The sequence below is a fragment of the Phaethon lepturus genome, unplaced genomic scaffold (genome assembly GCF_000687285.1).
Source record: "Phaethon lepturus isolate BGI_N335 unplaced genomic scaffold, ASM68728v1 scaffold16235, whole genome shotgun sequence".
NCBI lineage: Eukaryota > Metazoa > Chordata > Aves > Phaethontiformes > Phaethontidae > Phaethon > Phaethon lepturus.
This window is the reverse complement of record NW_010538524.1, coordinates 6,977-24,800: the sequence shown is the minus strand read 5'-3', so window position 1 is coordinate 24,800 and position 17,824 is coordinate 6,977. Positions and strand designations below refer to the sequence as shown.

At 38.5% G+C, this 17,824-nt stretch overlaps 1 protein-coding gene across 1 annotated transcript in view; it reads right to left on the bottom strand.

The window, feature by feature from the left end:
* Positions 1-746: 746 nt before the first annotated feature.
* The window catches only part of DNAJC3 (DnaJ (Hsp40) homolog, subfamily C, member 3), a gene marked incomplete at its 3' end in the record, with an annotated part of 24,009 nt that continues 6,931 nt past the window's right edge, over positions 747-17,824 (bottom strand). The window contains exons 3-9 of the mRNA XM_010286851.1: positions 15,756-15,880; positions 14,553-14,627; positions 6,575-6,727; positions 5,083-5,264; positions 2,863-2,982; positions 973-1,078; positions 747-867 (exon numbers count right to left, since the gene is read on the bottom strand). Of these exons, the coding sequence (XP_010285153.1) occupies positions 747-867; positions 973-1,078; positions 2,863-2,982; positions 5,083-5,264; positions 6,575-6,727; positions 14,553-14,627; positions 15,756-15,880 (882 nt within the window). The remainder of the gene's footprint in view (positions 868-972; positions 1,079-2,862; positions 2,983-5,082; positions 5,265-6,574; positions 6,728-14,552; positions 14,628-15,755; positions 15,881-17,824) is intronic.

The window sequence follows — 17,824 nt, the reverse complement described above, 5'->3', positions numbered from 1 at the left end:
GGAACAGACAGATTGTCCACATTTCCTTCTTAAGCCTGGCTTCTTGAGGAAATGAGATTCACTAAATTAAATTTCGAAGGGTTCTTTTTTTATAGCACAGTAGCACTTAGTACTCTTAAAGAAGCTCGGTAACAACATAGTGGTTTACTCTGAGACACCCATTACTCAGTCCTTATTTTCCAAGGCTGTAGATGGGACTGTGTAACAGTATGCATTTTATGGAAACCCCATATGGAAAATGCAGCCTCAGGAACAGAATCAGTTTATTGCTCTTAGCAGCACTACAGAGACCCACAGAGGTGAAGCAATGGCTGTTATCTTCCTCTGCCCTCAACATATGCTAGGGTTAGAACAGTATTGTTTCACACTGCCATCTAAAGACATTAAAACGGAGTTCCTAAAATTGATTTACATCACCATAACTATAATTACCTCTTATCTCTAAATGCAATTGTCTGACACTGTTGATTATATAAAATGTGTATGAGTAAGCTGTATAGCCTCGTAAAACATCCTGAACATAGCCCACTGTTGTAAAGACAACTCTGCTGTAGATAAAACGAGTACATTCCACTTATACTAATCAAGACAAAATTACCAGCAGATATTTTTGTAAATCTGCAACTACCAGTGCTGATTAGGGCTAACACCATAGTGTAGAATCAAAGTGCATGTTAAATTTTTGAAACACTGGCTGCATTTTAAACACCCACAAAAAAGTATGTGCAAACTGCATGCAACTGTACCTTCTTCATACAGGTCTTCCAGCAAATAAGCTTCTGCTCTGTCTTTCAGGGCATTCACATTGGTTGGTTCCAGTTGCAGAACTTCTGTACAAACTTGTATAGCTTCTGTAGCCTGCTGATTCTAGAGAGGAGAAAGTAAAACAAAATTCATGTAGTTGTGGGTTTTTTGGGGGTATTTTTTTTTTGTTTTAAAGAAATTTACAGAGGGATATAGAAGCAGAATTACCTTTGATAAACAGTGGCAGATCCTTTCTTTGGCACGAGTAGCATAAACTGGGACTTCTGGCTCAGTTTTCATTACAGAATCGTATTTATTGATAGCATCTTCATACCTGTTTAAATCATAAAGATAAGCATAATATCATGAAATATAGTAACTATTTCAGGGTGTTGTGATTTATTTACAAATTTTAATATTCACAGATTTTCACATCTTTCTAGCAATGTACCTTAACTGTAATAAAGGTGTGGTGTGAGACAACAGTATGAAGAAAACTGTCATCCACTTCAAGAATTACATCCCCATTCCATCTTCTGTGCTATGAGACAGAAGAGCAGGCACTATTCCTGACAGGCATTTGCAGAAGATAACAACTACCAATCCTCAGTGTGCACAGTCTCTAGATTTGCCTCCTGTCCCACACACCACTCTACACTTGGAAAAAAGCATTTCCCTCTCTGATGTCTGAGATGGACTAAGTATGGAGTACTGCTGTGAGCACTGCACCATTTGCATTTCTTGGTACAAAAAAAAAAAAGAACGTTCTTTATGCCAGCTTGAATTGGGCAGTTGTTCTCTGCCTGCCTTCTCCACAAGTCACATAGTAAAATGTATTTTTGCTGTGAAGGTTTCAAAGATGTTAAAAGTTCCATGGTTTGAGTAAGAAATGGATTAGAACATTCACCCAAAAATACAAGTGTGTGATTGAACCCATAGGTTGGTACAAGGTAGAAGAAATTCAAGCTCTCAGAATATTTGTTGAAAATGTGCTGGTACTGGATTAAGACAACAACTATAATGAAAACAGTCCAAACAGACTGCTAACTTAATAAAACTATCTTCAGTTGTGCTGATTCACATTCCTGATGTACTTCATTTTAAAAAGCCACCTTGACAGATGTTTAATCACTTGTTAGGGTTCCTTACAGTTGAATGTCATGTGCTTGGAAACATGTAAAACTGAAATAAAGCAAGAAGTAGAATACAGAGGCATTGTCTATCACTTAATAGGGTGCATAAAAGAAGCTCATCAGTCAGATCCACTTTTGCTATCAAGGCACTGCAGAATTACTAGGTAGTTTTAGTCTAAAGATGTGGGCCTTTAATCACAGAATAGTTGAAGTTGGAAGACTTCTGGAGGTCATCTGGTTCAACCCCCCTGCTGAAGCAGGGCTATCTACAGCAAGATGCCCAGGACTGTGTCCAGATAGATTTTTAGTATCTCCACAGTGGGGAGACTCCACAACCTCTCTGGGCAATCTGCACCAGTGGAAACAAGGGAGTGGTGGGAATTATTTCCTCATGTTCAAATGGAATTTCCTGTTTCCGTTTGTGCCCATCACCTCTGGTCCTGCCACTGGGCACCACTGAAAGGAGCCTGGCTCCACCCTCTTTGCATCCTCCCCTCAGGTATTTATATACATTGATGAGATGACCCTGTAGCAGAGAAGGCTCAGTGGGAACAGCCCCAGCTATCTCAGCCCTTCCTCACAGAAGGGAGATGCTCCAGTGCGTCCATCATCTTAATGGCACTTCGCTGGACTTTCTCTCTCAATAGCTTCATCTCCCTTGTGCTATGGGGCCCAGCACTCCAGCTGTGGCTTCACCAGTGCTGAGTGATGAGAGCTGACATATTATCCCTATCTTGTTGCTACTACCTGCTCCACATAGAAGTTTAGCATGCAAAGAGAAGACAGTGGCATAAGAAAGAATCAGAACAGGATCATCACTATGCAAGTCAATATTTACTTTAATTGTAATTTGAGAGCTGTGTTTAGTTATCCACTTCAACTGACAGATGCAAAAAGCATCACAACTCCTCAATCAGTTAGTCGGCGCCTCAGTAATGATTTTTTTTTTTTTTTTTTTTTTTTTAATACAGCAGGGAACACTTACCTGCCTTCTCTGATGAATTCCTCTGCTGACTCTATCTGCTTATTGAGTTTCTTTACTTGCTTATACAGAGAGAAGCATTGCTTATGGTCTTGGTCAAGCTTCAGACACTCCCGGACTTCACTTTTCACAGGGCGGGGGGGAAACGAAAAAACAAAACCCAAACCAAACCACACAAAAAAAACCAAAAACAACAAAACAAAACAGGAAGACATTACCACACATGATGAAATTTCACCTAGAGAATGCAGCATCTATAAGCTGTCCAGAACAGTTGACTTTACACAATCTCTCCCTTCATCCAAAAAATTACTTTAAAGCGAGACCAAAAAACAGGTCTTCCAGAATATACAGGGATATTTGTCTGGTTTTGTTTTTATATTTTGTATTACCAAATATGCAAAGATTGAGAAGTGCTACATTAATAACTGACTAAGCAGCAGAAGAAAAATATACCCTGGGAAAGAAATTATATTCGGCATTATGAGATACATTTGTTTGTATTTTTTCCTGTATATTTTAACTCAGCTACATTACCAAATACCTATGCAGAAATATATTTTATGCTGCCTGAAACAGACAAAGCTCAGCTAAGACCCAAACCTCCTCTTGATGGACTATCAGCCAAGCCTGAGCCTGACTTTTCACTGTGAAGACTGTTTCATCAGACACCTCTTAAAATCGTCAAAAGTCTTTAAAAAAACTCCAAAATGCAATCATATTAAGGAATAAAAGTTCTGTATCATACAGAGTCATCACAGGACAACCAAGGTGTTACTTTCAGAAAGAGATCGCAAAAATCTTATTTTGTTCCTAAGCACAGACAAAAATATCTATTAATTTGAAAATCAGTAAGCCTGTAAAGGGAAGAGGAAGAAAACTATGGGAAGGACAAGATTAATCACTCAGCAAGTCCAAGAGCTATAGAACTCTTTCTTAGTATACCTTATGATGGTGGGGAGGGAATTAGAATCATAGAAAAATAAAGGAGAGGCTTAACCCTTCATTCTGACACCATTTGGTTCTTCAACATCTCTCTCAATTGTACTTACAAAAACGTTAAAATTTGTTTATTAATAGAGCAAGGCCGTGTGTGGATTTCAGGGGGGGACACGGGGGGACAGGGATGGGAACCAAAAAGAACCCCCCACCTATTCTTGAAATCACTAGGCTAAGTGTGGGCTACCAAAAGACACCACAAAAGTCACCTATAAGCTCCAGAGATTAAGTATACTCTAAAAAGGAGGTCCCTAATGCAAACCAATTAGCTACTTGGCATTTACTTTTGCCCAGCTATAAAATTAGTTTTTGCAATTATAATTACATGCAGTTTCCATCCACCAGCCTTTGTCATACCCTGCCAAGAAAAAAAATAAAACTCAGGCTTTTTCAGTTCTCTTCACCTCTTTCTTAAGAGATTCTGTGGCAGAAGGCATATCGGAAGGAGCCTGAAAATGCAGGTAGCAGATCTGAGATAAGCTGCACTGAAACCACTTGTGTGCAAAAAGACAGCTTGTATCATCTGTCCAGCTGAGCACAAGAGTATGAAGTTAACAGTGCACATGGGGCAAGGGCAGTTATCTGCAGCACTGACTAGGAACGTATGGGAATAACACCCTCAAGTTAACTGAATATGAATAAAAGGGTAGGGCATTACAAAAAAAAAAATCATCCAAAATACTGGACACTGCAAGAATGACAGGTCTGGATCTCCAGCTCCTCACACTTGGATGCTCCTGTACTTTTTATTTATTCTTAAGCTTGTAACCTTTTTGTTTGCACTCTTGGAAAAAAAAAACACAAAATCCAGCCCTAAGACTTAATTCATAGATTTTCTTTTTGTTTGCCTTGTAAACTTAACTTGAATGGAGGCTCAAGGTTAAAAAAAGGTTCCAGCAAAGCTAGTTTAGGAGAAGCACTTTCTTCTAGGATGGAGAAACATAAGACCAGTAAATATAAGCAACTCTGATGGACCAGCACTATGGCTTCTATTTAAGTAAGCAAGGTGCTAGAAAGCATCAATGGCTGGTCTGCCAAGAATAATCATGGTGTCTTCACTGCCAGTTCTTAGCTTCATCAGATCCAGACGAGAGTGGCTACTCCATCCAAAAAACAGACAACATAGATATTTCACTGTTTATCATGACCTATATTATCACATTTTCTGTCTCAGACAGATATTATAATATAATTATAATAATTACAGCAAACAGTAAAAATTACCTGAGTGATAATTCATGGTCCCCGAGCTGATAATATATTCTGCTCATTTTATAGAAGGCTTCAGTGTTATCATTCTTTAATTTGGCAGCAGCTTTCAAGTCACTAATGGCTTTGCTTGGTTCCCCTTCCTTTATGTAACACTCAGCTCGAAGTTCCCGTAGCTCTGCATCCCAAACACAAACCTTGAGAAACCAAAATTAAAAGCTTGTTTTTGGTGTGTAACACTTCACTTCTTTTTCTCCCCAACAAAAGAAAAAATACCACTTAATTTCACTTTGCCAACTGCAATAGCATAAGGTTCAAGCTGCACGCAGAGTATATGAAATTAGCATCTCTGCTTCCTGGTGGATGCTGTGATGCACCTGCCCAAATAGAAAACAAAGGCCTGAAAAAATTTGTAAGTGATTCAATGAGCTCATGCAGGGAGATGAATTAAATCTACTGGCACTGCTTAAACTGGGACAGTCTGTTGAGCCTCCAGGGAAGGATATCAGAATCATAAATTATTATATCTTCCCAAAAGAATAGGGGTAATGAACAGCAAGGACCAAGCTGGCAGCTGTCCTCTAGAAAGTAGCCTGTGGCTAAGATTCAGCTACGCAAGATTTGACCTTAGTATCTCAATTTTAAAGATATATACAGAAGTAACAACATCACAGTATGGCAAGAATAATTAATTAAAAGGAACTGCCCATCATAGTTCATTTTAGAGAATTTTTTCTGGGTATTATCATTTGTTTGTAAACAAATATGGCTCATTTTAGAGAATGAGCTTTTCTGCTTTTCCACATTCCCTCCCCATAAGCAAACTCTCACACTTTGGCAGTTTCTTCACCAAAAGCTAGAATGTTGTAAATTCCAAGTCAACAGTGTGAAGAAACGTAACTGTTAACTGTCTTTTATTATGTATTTCTAGGTAACACACAAAATGCCCACATGATTGAGTTATTTACACTTAAACTATCAGACTACCTATGCCAATTAAGATTCAATAAATACTGGTATCTAAGGAACAAGCTGAAAATTGAGATAGCTATGTACATTAACTCTGAGTTTTTTTATCTTTTGTTGCTTCACGTTCCTCAAGACAAGTATGACCTGCATATAGGGAACAAAAAACCTAGATAAAAAATCCTATGCCTCCTATACCTGGAAAAACTTCACTGGTTTGAGAACAACTTTTTTCCCCAAATTCCCCAAGAACATTGAACTGTAGAAAAATGGGGAAGTATAATCAAGAAAGTTATCCATAACAGAAGTCTCTCTGAAGTTGTATCTTTAACCCTAACTACAACCTATTATTTTGACTTTTTTGCAGTTAGTGTTCAGCATTCTCCATTCTCCATTATGGACTCATGGTGCTCAGCAAAAACTGACCCAATTACACCAATGGTATTTTCACATCAGTGAAGAAGTTATTAAACAAAAATACACAGATGTCAGATAGGAGCTCTTACTTCCTTTTCACAGCACCATTTTACTTAACACTTACTGCCAAGATTTCATCAAGAAGAGAAATAGCAGCTTCATAATCCTCTTGCTGGTAGGCAGATAATGCTTGTGAATGCAGGCGCTGTAGCTCATCAGATTTTGTCAGCTGAGTCTGGGCTTCTTTTTCCTCATTATTGCTAGGATTGGATTTGAGCTGCAAACATTAACAAGGAGAGAGACTGAAATGCTTGTTCAAGGATCTCTTTCTGTCCCATTAATAATCACATCATGGAGAACTGACTAAAGCTGCAAATAAAGCAAAATTAGATTTAAAATTCCACTGGAAATGTTTCCAACTCCAAACTTCCGAAAAAGACAGGCATTTTTAGCTTCAATACAAGTTGCTAGAAGTCCGAGAAATCTAATTCCTCCCCCCACCATGCTTGATCATTTACCATTGGACACATCACACACAACAGACACTGTCTGTCACTGGAAGACATGGACCTCTCAACTGTAGCCTAGTTAATTCATCTCTCTCTAGACAGTTATTAAACACTGGATTCTTCAGCATCAGTTAAAAGTATATCCACATGGCATAATCACATATCTCATTTTAAGCACAACACATATTTATAAATTCATGACAGAAACAAACTGCAACATGTCACATGTACAGCTGTGTTTCTTACATTTTTTCCCAGAAAGAGTGGCTACAGCAGCAAGTCAAGATGCTACAGATGGGGGAAAGACTCAACGAGGATTGGCTGGGAATTTATGAACTTTGCTTCATATGAAGTTTTAAACAAGTCTCAAGTTTTGTCTACAAAGACTCTAATTTCTCAAACCCCTCTGAGCAAGTAGAACAGGTTATATTGTACTTGCTTTCATTTGTTTAGGCAGCTTTGTATTTTCAAAGAAAATTAAAAAAAAAAAAAGTCACAGGCAACTCTGCTACCACACAGGAAGACAAATAAGGACCAGGAAGAATTTCAGTCATTCCCTTGCAAAGCCAGGAAGTCATTTGTAAGATTAGTAAGGTTTAAATAAGGCACTGGTTTCACACTTGCCACTAATCAGGATGACTTCCAAAGTTTTAAAAGGGACAGATCAGCAGGACTTTATTTTTTTGTTGTTGTTGTTTTGTGTTGTTGTTATTTTGTTTTTTAATCAAAACTTGCGCTACCTTGCATTCTATACACAGAGTGTTGACTAAACTTACTGAATCCTCAAAGTCACCCAATACTTTTTCTTTCCTCCTTTATCTCGAAGTGGCCTCTTCCCTTTTTCTCATCACTAAGTTCTTCAAACACCCATATTTTGTGCTTAAGTCTCTAATGTAATTCAACACAGCCCTCAGAACTCCTTTAACAAAATTTCCCCTGGTTCTAACACTAAAGTATATGAAAAGCAAAAGCCTAAACACAACATCAAAAGCAAGCACAGGTCCCACCTCTGTCTTAGACTTTTCATTTTCAGTCTTTTTGAACCTTATGCAGTTGTTTCATTTTATTCTGGCAAAAATCAAGTTGTACTTAGACCTGAAAATTCTCCTTCATTCGCTAAACTGTCTTTCAGCAAGAGGAGAGGAATGAGATCAAAGAGTTTTCATCTTTGTAGGCTGATTTCTAATACAGGTCTCAAAAAGCTTTTCTTCTGGTTAGAACAGAAACTCTGCCTATAAACCCCTGACGCTGTGCGTCCACTTTCTCCCCCAAATCTGCAGCTTGTAGTAGAGGTAAATTTTTGCACCTGTAATTTTAAAAGTTCCAAGACTACAAAACTCTCTGAAGTTCTGAACTCTTCCGTTCCAGCTGACTTGCTTCTCCCTCAATTTCTCAGCATTTTCATCTTTTAGAAATTAAGAGGTTTTGCTATGGACAAGCTTTATGCTTCCTTTTAAGCTTATCTCACGATAATACTGCACTCTTTAAATACAGGGTATGTTTCTTGCAATTTTTTGGAGCAAAAAGTCAGTAGAATATGAAAAGCAATGTTACAGTCATACAGACAACTCCAATAGTAATAAAGAGCACTTGAGTGAAACATCCTAGATAATTTTAGGTGGTACAAGCTGTCCAGTTAAAGAAAGGGAAACTTTTCAAGCTATTATTCAAACTAAAGCCATTAAGCATTTGTGTGTTACAGTATGATGAAAATATACACTCATAAGCTCTTAATAAGTAGTGTATTGCTATGATGTTTTAATCAGTAATGTTACCTAAAGCAAAAAGAAGCCTGTTCATTTACAGAAAAAAGCAGGAAATGTGATGCTGTTTGATACTCTCATTTTGGTTTACTTCCCTTTTTTTTTCTTTTTGCTCTGTATTCAGAGGACTGCCACATCACTATCAATAACAAATCGCATGTCAATTATTTGTGCTTTTCCTGTGGAGCAGGAAGCTTGCAGGGTGACAAGTCAGAACTAAATGCTTGCACTAAGTGTGCTAGATTTCCAAGAAAGGAGCAAAGTATTAAAAAAAAACCCTTCAGCTGACCCTTCAGGTCTAAGCAAACCAAACAGTCCTCTACATGCTTCATCAATGGCCTCAAAGCACCAAGTCAGAAGCTATGCTCTGTTCAGTTCTGCTGGACATGCACACTGCTACCGGTGAACATGTTCTCAGCACAGCATCCTTTGCTGTCTTTGAGCTTTACTACATTTGGATTAAAACACTAAATTAGCTGCAATTTATGTTGCAGCAACAAGAGTTAGCCATCTGTTAACAGCAGCTTTCATTCACCACCACCCCCCCGCCCCAAACCTGCACCTAATTCCTTTACAGAAAACAAAGGCCAGTATACAGGAATGGCTTTGTTACTGTAAGTAATTCTCTAACTATGATATTAGATAGGTGGAAAAAAAGCAATGAAATATTTAAATATCTCTTATTCTTCACTCAGGAAGCTACAAATGATCACAGTACTACAGAGGAATGTATTTGGAAACAATCTAATGTTACTCTGATCTGGTTCAGAGAGCTTCAAATACCCAACCCAAACTTGCCTAGTAACTTACTCAAATCAGATTAACTTACAGTGCCATAAGATGGTCTCCTCCACCTACATCCAAAATAGCATTATTACACATACCAACCAACAATGGAAAACTACTGCCCAGTATATTTTGCAACAGCCAAGTGCTTCTCTAGATTCGAAAACAAGGATTTTCAAGTGTACAGTGCTCAGTCACTTGGTCTTGGCTGACATCTAGTGGAGCTGGGAGCGGCACCTTCCGTTTCCAGCTTTCAAGTGTTTATGCTTCTAAGGGAGATAGAATTACGTATTTAGGACACCTCAGTTTACAGTATTTATTGCAACAGTCTGAAACTGTGAACATTACAGTCAGTTTTAAAAAAAAAAAAGAAGAATTTTTAAAAAAAATACGACAACTTGGTCCTTCCCACACTTTCCAATAGACTAGGTAGTTCTGGTCTATTTTTGTGCCTTGTACAGAATTCAGAACTCAAATGCTTGTCATTTTCTCTAGGACACAAGCCACAGACAGTATTTCAAGGCATATACAAAGGGCTGCCAGGACTTGCATCGCTTTTGTCACCTTTTCTGAAGGCCTTCCATCAACCAAAGTATACAGTGTTTTTATTTTCACTAAAAATCACATGCTTAAAGATAAAATAAATATTCCAGAGATGTCATGGATTGAGGCCTTAGACATGAATGTTGATGTGCCCACAGATCTGTCCTGTTGACTATTATTCAGAAACTACCAACCAAAACAGAAGGAACTTGGTATTAAAGCATATATGCTTTATATATAAAATATATAAAGCATATATAAAGCACTCAACCAAAGAAATAAATACTGTGTGCAAATGACTTTCTAAAGTCACCTATGGACTTAAGCCCATTCCAGCCTGGGCACTCTGAACTCAAGAATTAAACTACTCTGCTGGCACTTGTTGAAGGTTTTATTACCTTCTAGGTCCTAGATTTCCAAACTGGTAACTGAGTTGGAAACCCAAAGTGCTTCTAAAGATTAAGAAGTTGTGATTCTGTATAGCTAGACAGGAAAACAAAACAAAACAAAACTGGCCCATCAGTTGGGAACTTCATCAGCTTGCTGCATTTGTTGGCCAAAAGTAGGGGTTTCTAAAAATATAGTATTGCTTAGCATGTCAAGACATAAGTCTGAATCACACCCTTCAGCCAACAGGGAAGTACAGAGGAGGGGGGGAAAAAAAAAAAAACGAAGCAATCTAAAAATAAGGCATGAAGGCTGGGTGTCAAAGAGGCTCTGCTCTTGAAAGGAGTGCTCCCATGCTTTCCAGTCAGGCATTCCCACTGCCTCCTCTCATACTGACACCACCTCACAAGACAGACAGAACCAATATGCCACAGTGGGTAGAAACATCCAAATAGAGAAACAGCTCTGCATAGCAATCATGTAACTTTAAAGAGGTTTAGGGTGCTCATGAAACTTTTCCCACATACTATAAAACTGTGTACAAAGACTTTAAAGGTTTGAAGTTTTCTTCTCTTTCCACAAGTATACACTAAAGGATAGTTTTACTATTACATGTCAAGAATAGTTTCAATGATTCTTTTAAGCTCTACACACAACCGCTGTTTCCCACAACAAGCTGGGAAAGTTTACTCATCCTCCCCTCCATTTTTTTCTTTTTTCTTACTCTTTCTCTCCCTCAAAAATGACTACATGTCCTGAACTGCAGAGATCCCTTTCAAGGAGCATGACTCCAAGAGAGAGTGCGAGGAGGGATGGGAAGAAAAAAGCTTTTCAGAGTCTCCACTGGGATTCAACAGACTTCCGGAACGTGCTAGGAGAAAACAGCATTTTTCAGACTGCCTATTACATCAGTTGCCTTGCAGTTCTGGTAGGCACTGAAAGCAACACTGGTGACACGGAGTCTTAATGCAAGCATCATACAGCAAATTACAAACCATCTTGCTCCTACATGTCTGTCCTTGAGTAGTCCAAGTAAAGTTACTCTCCTTCATTTCCACACCCTGATCTGGTTTCTCCAACTCAAAAGTGTGGAATATTTTAAAATCTGATCTACTCCCTTGAGGTCAACACCTGACCCAAACAAACAATCTCTTCTGTGAAATCACACAAGAGGTAAAAACATCTACTACCGTTCAAGGGCATACAATGTACTTCAGAGAAGGCTGGCTTTACCAGAAAAAAGCCCATCTCATCTACACAACTATTTCCTCAGGAAAAAACTTACCACTGAAGGTAAACACTTTCAGATTTGACAGTCTGCAATTCACTTCTGTAACCACATATTCTAGATAACATCCTGAAACCCTGCACAGTAAAGAAAGTGGATTATTTTTCTTCAAATTAAGACTTCCCTGTCAGTGAAGAGGGATGGATGGGGTGGAGGTTTGTTTAGTTTTGTTTTTTTAAATACAGCATTTCCACCCCATCTTTCCATGATACTCAACTTCTGCAGATTCAAACATATAACCAGGCTGCTGCATGCCTACTGACTAACACTGACTGTTTGCAGATTTCGAGTCTATGCACTACTAATGCAGGATGACCGAAGTTTTTCCTCCAATTTAGGTCCAGATTTGGACACCCAAGTTTGCTGATGTGCTACATGCTTAGTGAGAACGAGAGCATTCTTGTTGCCGGGTGTCAGCTGACTAAGCGAGAAGCTAGAGGGCTGTTCATATCCTGACCTACATTTACTCTGCTAAAGAGCAGAATCATAGATTACATACTGTTCACATGTAAAACATGCAATTTTAGGTATCCAAGTCCACAACTAAATTCTAGCCTAAAAGCTATTGAGATCCCACTGGCATTTCTTTGGGCCATATCTGCCCTAATAGTAGAAGGAACTTTCATTTCAAGGTACAACTTATTCCTTCTGGCTTCTTGACAACTGACTTACAACATAAGTCAAAGTTTCCTAGTGACTACCACTTACTTTTCCCGTTGCTTTTTGTCCGATAGATAGATCGGCTATCTATCTGATAGAGTCTGGAAATCATTTGGAAAGATATTCAACCCCCAACATCCTTCCTCCTTCTCTCCCCTCCTCTCATACACCAAAAAACCCCAAAGAAACAGAGAATGTTAATACATTTCACAGTATTGTGACTCTGACTTCCTCTCATCTTGAGATTAAATGCAATTTCCTATTTAGATGCAAACATACTGCCAGAGTAAACAAGGTATTTTAGACACACAGAGAACTGACAGAGTACTTAATCTTTCAGTTAGTCAATCTGAGAAGAAAACAAGTGAAATCTCTCAAGGATATATGTATTCTACTTAAAGAGACACGGTATGTAGGATAACTTAATCCCCTCCCCCATATGAAAAAAATTAACCTATCACAAAGGATTACTTTAATATTAGCTTATTTTGCTTTCACATACCGTACTTAACTGAAAATTGTGCTCTTCAAAAGAGACTGCTTGGCATATTCTCTTAGTACATAGGCAATATTATTCATAGAACCAAGGAAACTGGAAGTAAGATTTAGGACCAATACGGCATCTTCATAAGTCAGTTCTGAGAAGAAACTCTCTTCTACTTCAGAGTTAAAACTCGACTGAAGACTGAAACTATTTGACTGACCGAAGGCAGCAAGCGAAATTTTTGCAGCTGTTTTGGAAAAAAGGCAAGCTACTTGACAGTTGTCTGGAAAAACATTGCCATATGCAGTATTAAGCAATGCTCCAAGAAACAGTAACTGCAAAGAGATGCCTACACAAACTCAGAATCAACACTGACATCACATAATTGCTATTGCAGCAACTATGTCCTCAGTTAATCAGAGCTGAACGACATACTCCCACATTTGCAAACAGCAGGGCTGCACTACAGTCAGACGTGTCACTGCGGACCACACACTCCTGAGAAACTTACTGAGGAAGCAGCAGCAGCACCCAGAGGAGCCATCGCTACATGAATTTCAGAATAAGCTACTGTAGCTTTATTACAAACACAAAGACTGCCTGGTGCATTTACACCTGCAGGAGCCATTCCTCCCAACTGCCCTGCAGAGCGTACAGTAGAACTGCTCTGGTTTTGTCATATATACTCACTAGTAAGATTTCCATTAAACATCTGTAATCTGCAATGCAGGACTGCTTTCTCCATCACACTCTTCAAAAGAAAGACAACAAGACAGCATCAGTTACACTTGTAAATTCTATTTATTTTAGCATAAGGGACATGCAAGCTGTTCAAACTAGCAACTCTTGAAGAGTGAGTAAGAGTAAGATTAATCTTATTTATTCTCATGCTTACAGAAATTTTGTGTAACAGAGAGGGAATAGAGTTTCACATATTCTCTGAGGAATTTTGTTCTGCGGTTAGGTCAGTTTATATTTGCAGCGAAAGGCCAAAAGGCACAAAATACCCATTGAAAGAAAAAAGAACCCAAGTGAGTTTTAGGTGGGTAATACCCAGCTGTGTCTGTATGGAAACACTGGGCACTTTCTGATCATGGAGAGAAAGTACTGTCAACACATTCATGAAAGATGGAGAACTCCTCTGCAGATGCATGCCACTGAAGTTCATTGATTTTAACAGGCCAGTGACTAAATTAAGAGCCCAGGATCTTTCTATAATCAGTGAAGAGAGATAGGCACCTTCAAAGGTTCATCCATAAGGCCCCTAGTGATTTCCCAGGGTGACCTGAATACAGTGATGTAAAGCAGGGTCAATTCAGGTCAACAAGTAAGTTCCATGTCACTTATCCTTTCTTTCTGAATGAAGACTGCTCCCTAGTATAGGTGTCATTAAGCAGAGATCATCAAGTATCAGACACACACACACACAAAAAAGAGACTTTTCCAAGTGCTGTGCTACTTCATGCAGCACCTTCTGATTTCATCTTCATCACTGCACTGCAACTTTATCAGTCATTTATTCATACAAGGTAGCTTAGCGACAATACCTCTTTAAAGAACAGGAAAAACAAACTCAGGTATACATAGACATACACTCTAGAGCATCAGAATTGAGATGAGACCTTGGCTCAGAACCCAACCTTAAAAGCAGTGATGTAGTTCAACTTGGGCCTCCAACTTACCACATTTTTAAAGTCATCCTCTGCTTCATCAAATTTTCCTTGCTTGAGCAGTAAGTGTCCTCTCTGTAATCTTGCCTGAAATGAAACGTAAGATAGTTTCTTTTGATTTACAAATTGGAATTCAGCAAAGTATGAAAATAAGCGTCAGTTTCCTTTAGCAGCGAAGTAAAAAAGCTTCATTTTACTACAGCTAACAAGCTTAAACAGAGATCACGACATCCATTTTTTGTCTTCTCAATTTGACAATGTTCTTATGAGGCCTCTTTAACGATAAAGGATTGCTCTGCACCAGAGCTGAGGGACAAAAAACAGCCACAGCTTTTATGAGCAGCTACAACTCATGGAAAGAACTCATCTCTAGACTTATATAAAACAAAGTGAATGTTTACCTTATACCACTTTCCTGACTATAACTGCTTAAAGATTTTTAAGGAATTAGCAGAAATAATAAATAATAAACAACCCCCACATTGAATGCTTTCACTGAACTTTCAGAGTAATAGAAGCTATGTAAAAAGACAAAGTAATGATTTAGAATATTTTGGTTTATGATAAGATTATTCTCATACAACAATGAATTTAATGTTTGCTCCTTCACTGTAAGCTATACAGGACACGCTACTGCCCATGGAAAAGGGAGATGAGAGAATCAGATGGAGAGGACTCCAGCATCACTCTCCAACTAGTGAGGCAGTCTCCACATACGGCAAGCAGAAGTGAGCAAGGCATGAGTAAATCAGAACTTGCAACAACGCTGTAGGAAGGTTGTGAGATTAGGACAGTTCCTGTGGAGAAGAGATGCCTCAAATCAAATGCTGATTAAGACAGAAGAAAAACAGAGGCATCTGTGCACTCTCTTCCCACCCCTCCCCCTGCCTCGCTCTCAGAGGGCATAGCCTTGGTTACTGAGAGGAGAATAAGCATAAGTGAGGGAAGGGTTTGTACTAAACACTTTCCATGAGGAACATGAACCTAATAAAACTACTATTAATTGTAAGAATAACTGGCTAGACTGTACTCAGCATAGTTGCAAATTCAAGCACATACATCACTACTATTAATTTATCCTATTTAAAGCCTTCTGAGTGATACTGTATTTTCTATTTCTGTTTAGCAAAATCTGAAAAAACAACCTTCTTCAAAACAGGGTTGTGGGGTTGTTTTTTTTACGCTTGAACAATTTTCATTTTCAGTAATACTTACTGATGTGAAGTCCTGCTTTAATTCAACCACTTTACTTAAATCCCGAATTGCTGCTTTAGATTTGCCCATGGCTAAGTACACTGTGGCTCTTCTGTAATAAGCAATGTAGTTATCAGAGTCTCCCTCTGCAAGTGAATGAACAGTAATCAGAATGCTACCTCAAAGCAACTTAAACTTTGGGTACAGTGAAACTGTAATGACTAAAAATGTACCACCTGAGTTTTAAGTCACTGGGAAAAAATTGTATTTATCAACAAAACATAGCAATTGTAACATTAATTATTTTTCTATTGTTAAATAATCAAACTGCATAAAGATTACAGAAACACACAGTAAATGCCAAATAATTAAGAGTACTGAAGTTGAAATAGGTAAATGCTTTTCAGCTTTGACCAGGAAAACAGCCACTACATACTAACCCTTTATCTCCAAATGCAGGCCTACATTTGAAAGCATGTTAATTCATCATTCTCCATCCCAGTACCTGTCCATCATATAGGATGCAAGCAAATAATCCCACAATGACCAATACATTAGTCCAATGTCGTTAAGGATGTATAAGCCCTTTATACCACCCACTGAAGTAGCAGCAACTTCGTTCTGCAATATTCAAGCGGGCACCAACACCCCCCTCAACAGCAGACGAACACACATACATTATCAAAACCTGAAGGCTAACTTCAAGGCCTACACATTCCATGTTGTCTGCTCATCAAAAGCCAAGATCCAGCAATTTTAACACTCTCTAGGCTAGCACATATACATATACCCTTACAGGAGATAAACATCAGACTCTGAAACCAATAATTTTCTTAATATTCTTCTTTATGCAGTATTTCAAAGAAACAGATGACTGTTACTGTGGGCTCTCAAGGAAAGGTAACTTGGACCACCCAACAACCATATGCAGTAGAAGACAGTAAACATTTTAATGTGTTATTAAAAAAAAAATCAACAATCCAGAATATGTAGACAAGAACATCCATATCTAAGTCACAAAACAAGTGTTTTTCTTCCTCACCTCATTTGAACTTTAAAATAAATGGAAAAAATAGCATTGCCAAAAATCTTATGGTCAGTAACCAAGCTTCCTAGCTGGCCATCTCCATCACCAAAACACTAGTTCAGTTCTCACTGGAAAAGATATCTGCACTCTTCCTCTACAATGTCTTGGCTGTGGACATTCTAACAGTCAGCACTGAAATTTAATAACAATTCCAGCATGAAAATAAAATCAAACATTAATACCTTTAAAAAAAGGAAGTATTAAGTCCTGCTACATACAACTAAATGTGTAGAGTAGGCATAAACCAACAGCTGAAATTAAGGAACTTTATTAATACACAAAGGATGAAAGATTGGAAAGAGCTAACACAGAAAGCACATTCCAGCACCAGACAATGATCTTTCTGTCAATCAGAATGAGGTTTTGCCTCAGTTCCCAGTAACAGTAATGAACAGCAACAGATGTTTACCCAGGAGATGGCATAAGCCATCAACTCAACAGGATTGAAGAAAGAGGCAAAAATTTAACTGAATAGACAGAAAGATGTCTGCAAAAAAGAAAAATAGGCTGGCTGAGGCAAGACAAAAAAAAAAAAATCTATTTACCTCACAGTCTATGGTGATGCAGTACAGGCCAAAAAAGATTACAGAAATTTCTTCTCCCCTCCTCTACAAACACAGTAGGCAAACCATGCTTAATTCAAGACAACCAAATACAACGAAGAAAAGGAAGCCTGATGAAAGTTTATGCCATCAGGCTCAAACCAACATCCAACTAAATCACATCAAGGTCACAACAGAGGTGGTCACACCACAGTTCTACCAATTGCTGAAGCACTGCTGGCAAAGCAGTGGATTTCACCCCATGCAGGCACCTCACTGCTTATCCCACCTCACACTGCTGCCGCCCTTGCACCACCGCCAGCATTTGCATGGTCACAGACTGAACTGGACTTCTCACCAAATCCAAGTTAAAGCTTGCCAACCCATAATAAAGGAATAAACCACGTTGTAACATTAACTCTGCTCAGATCCTGCAGGGATGCTTGGTAAGCAACACCCAA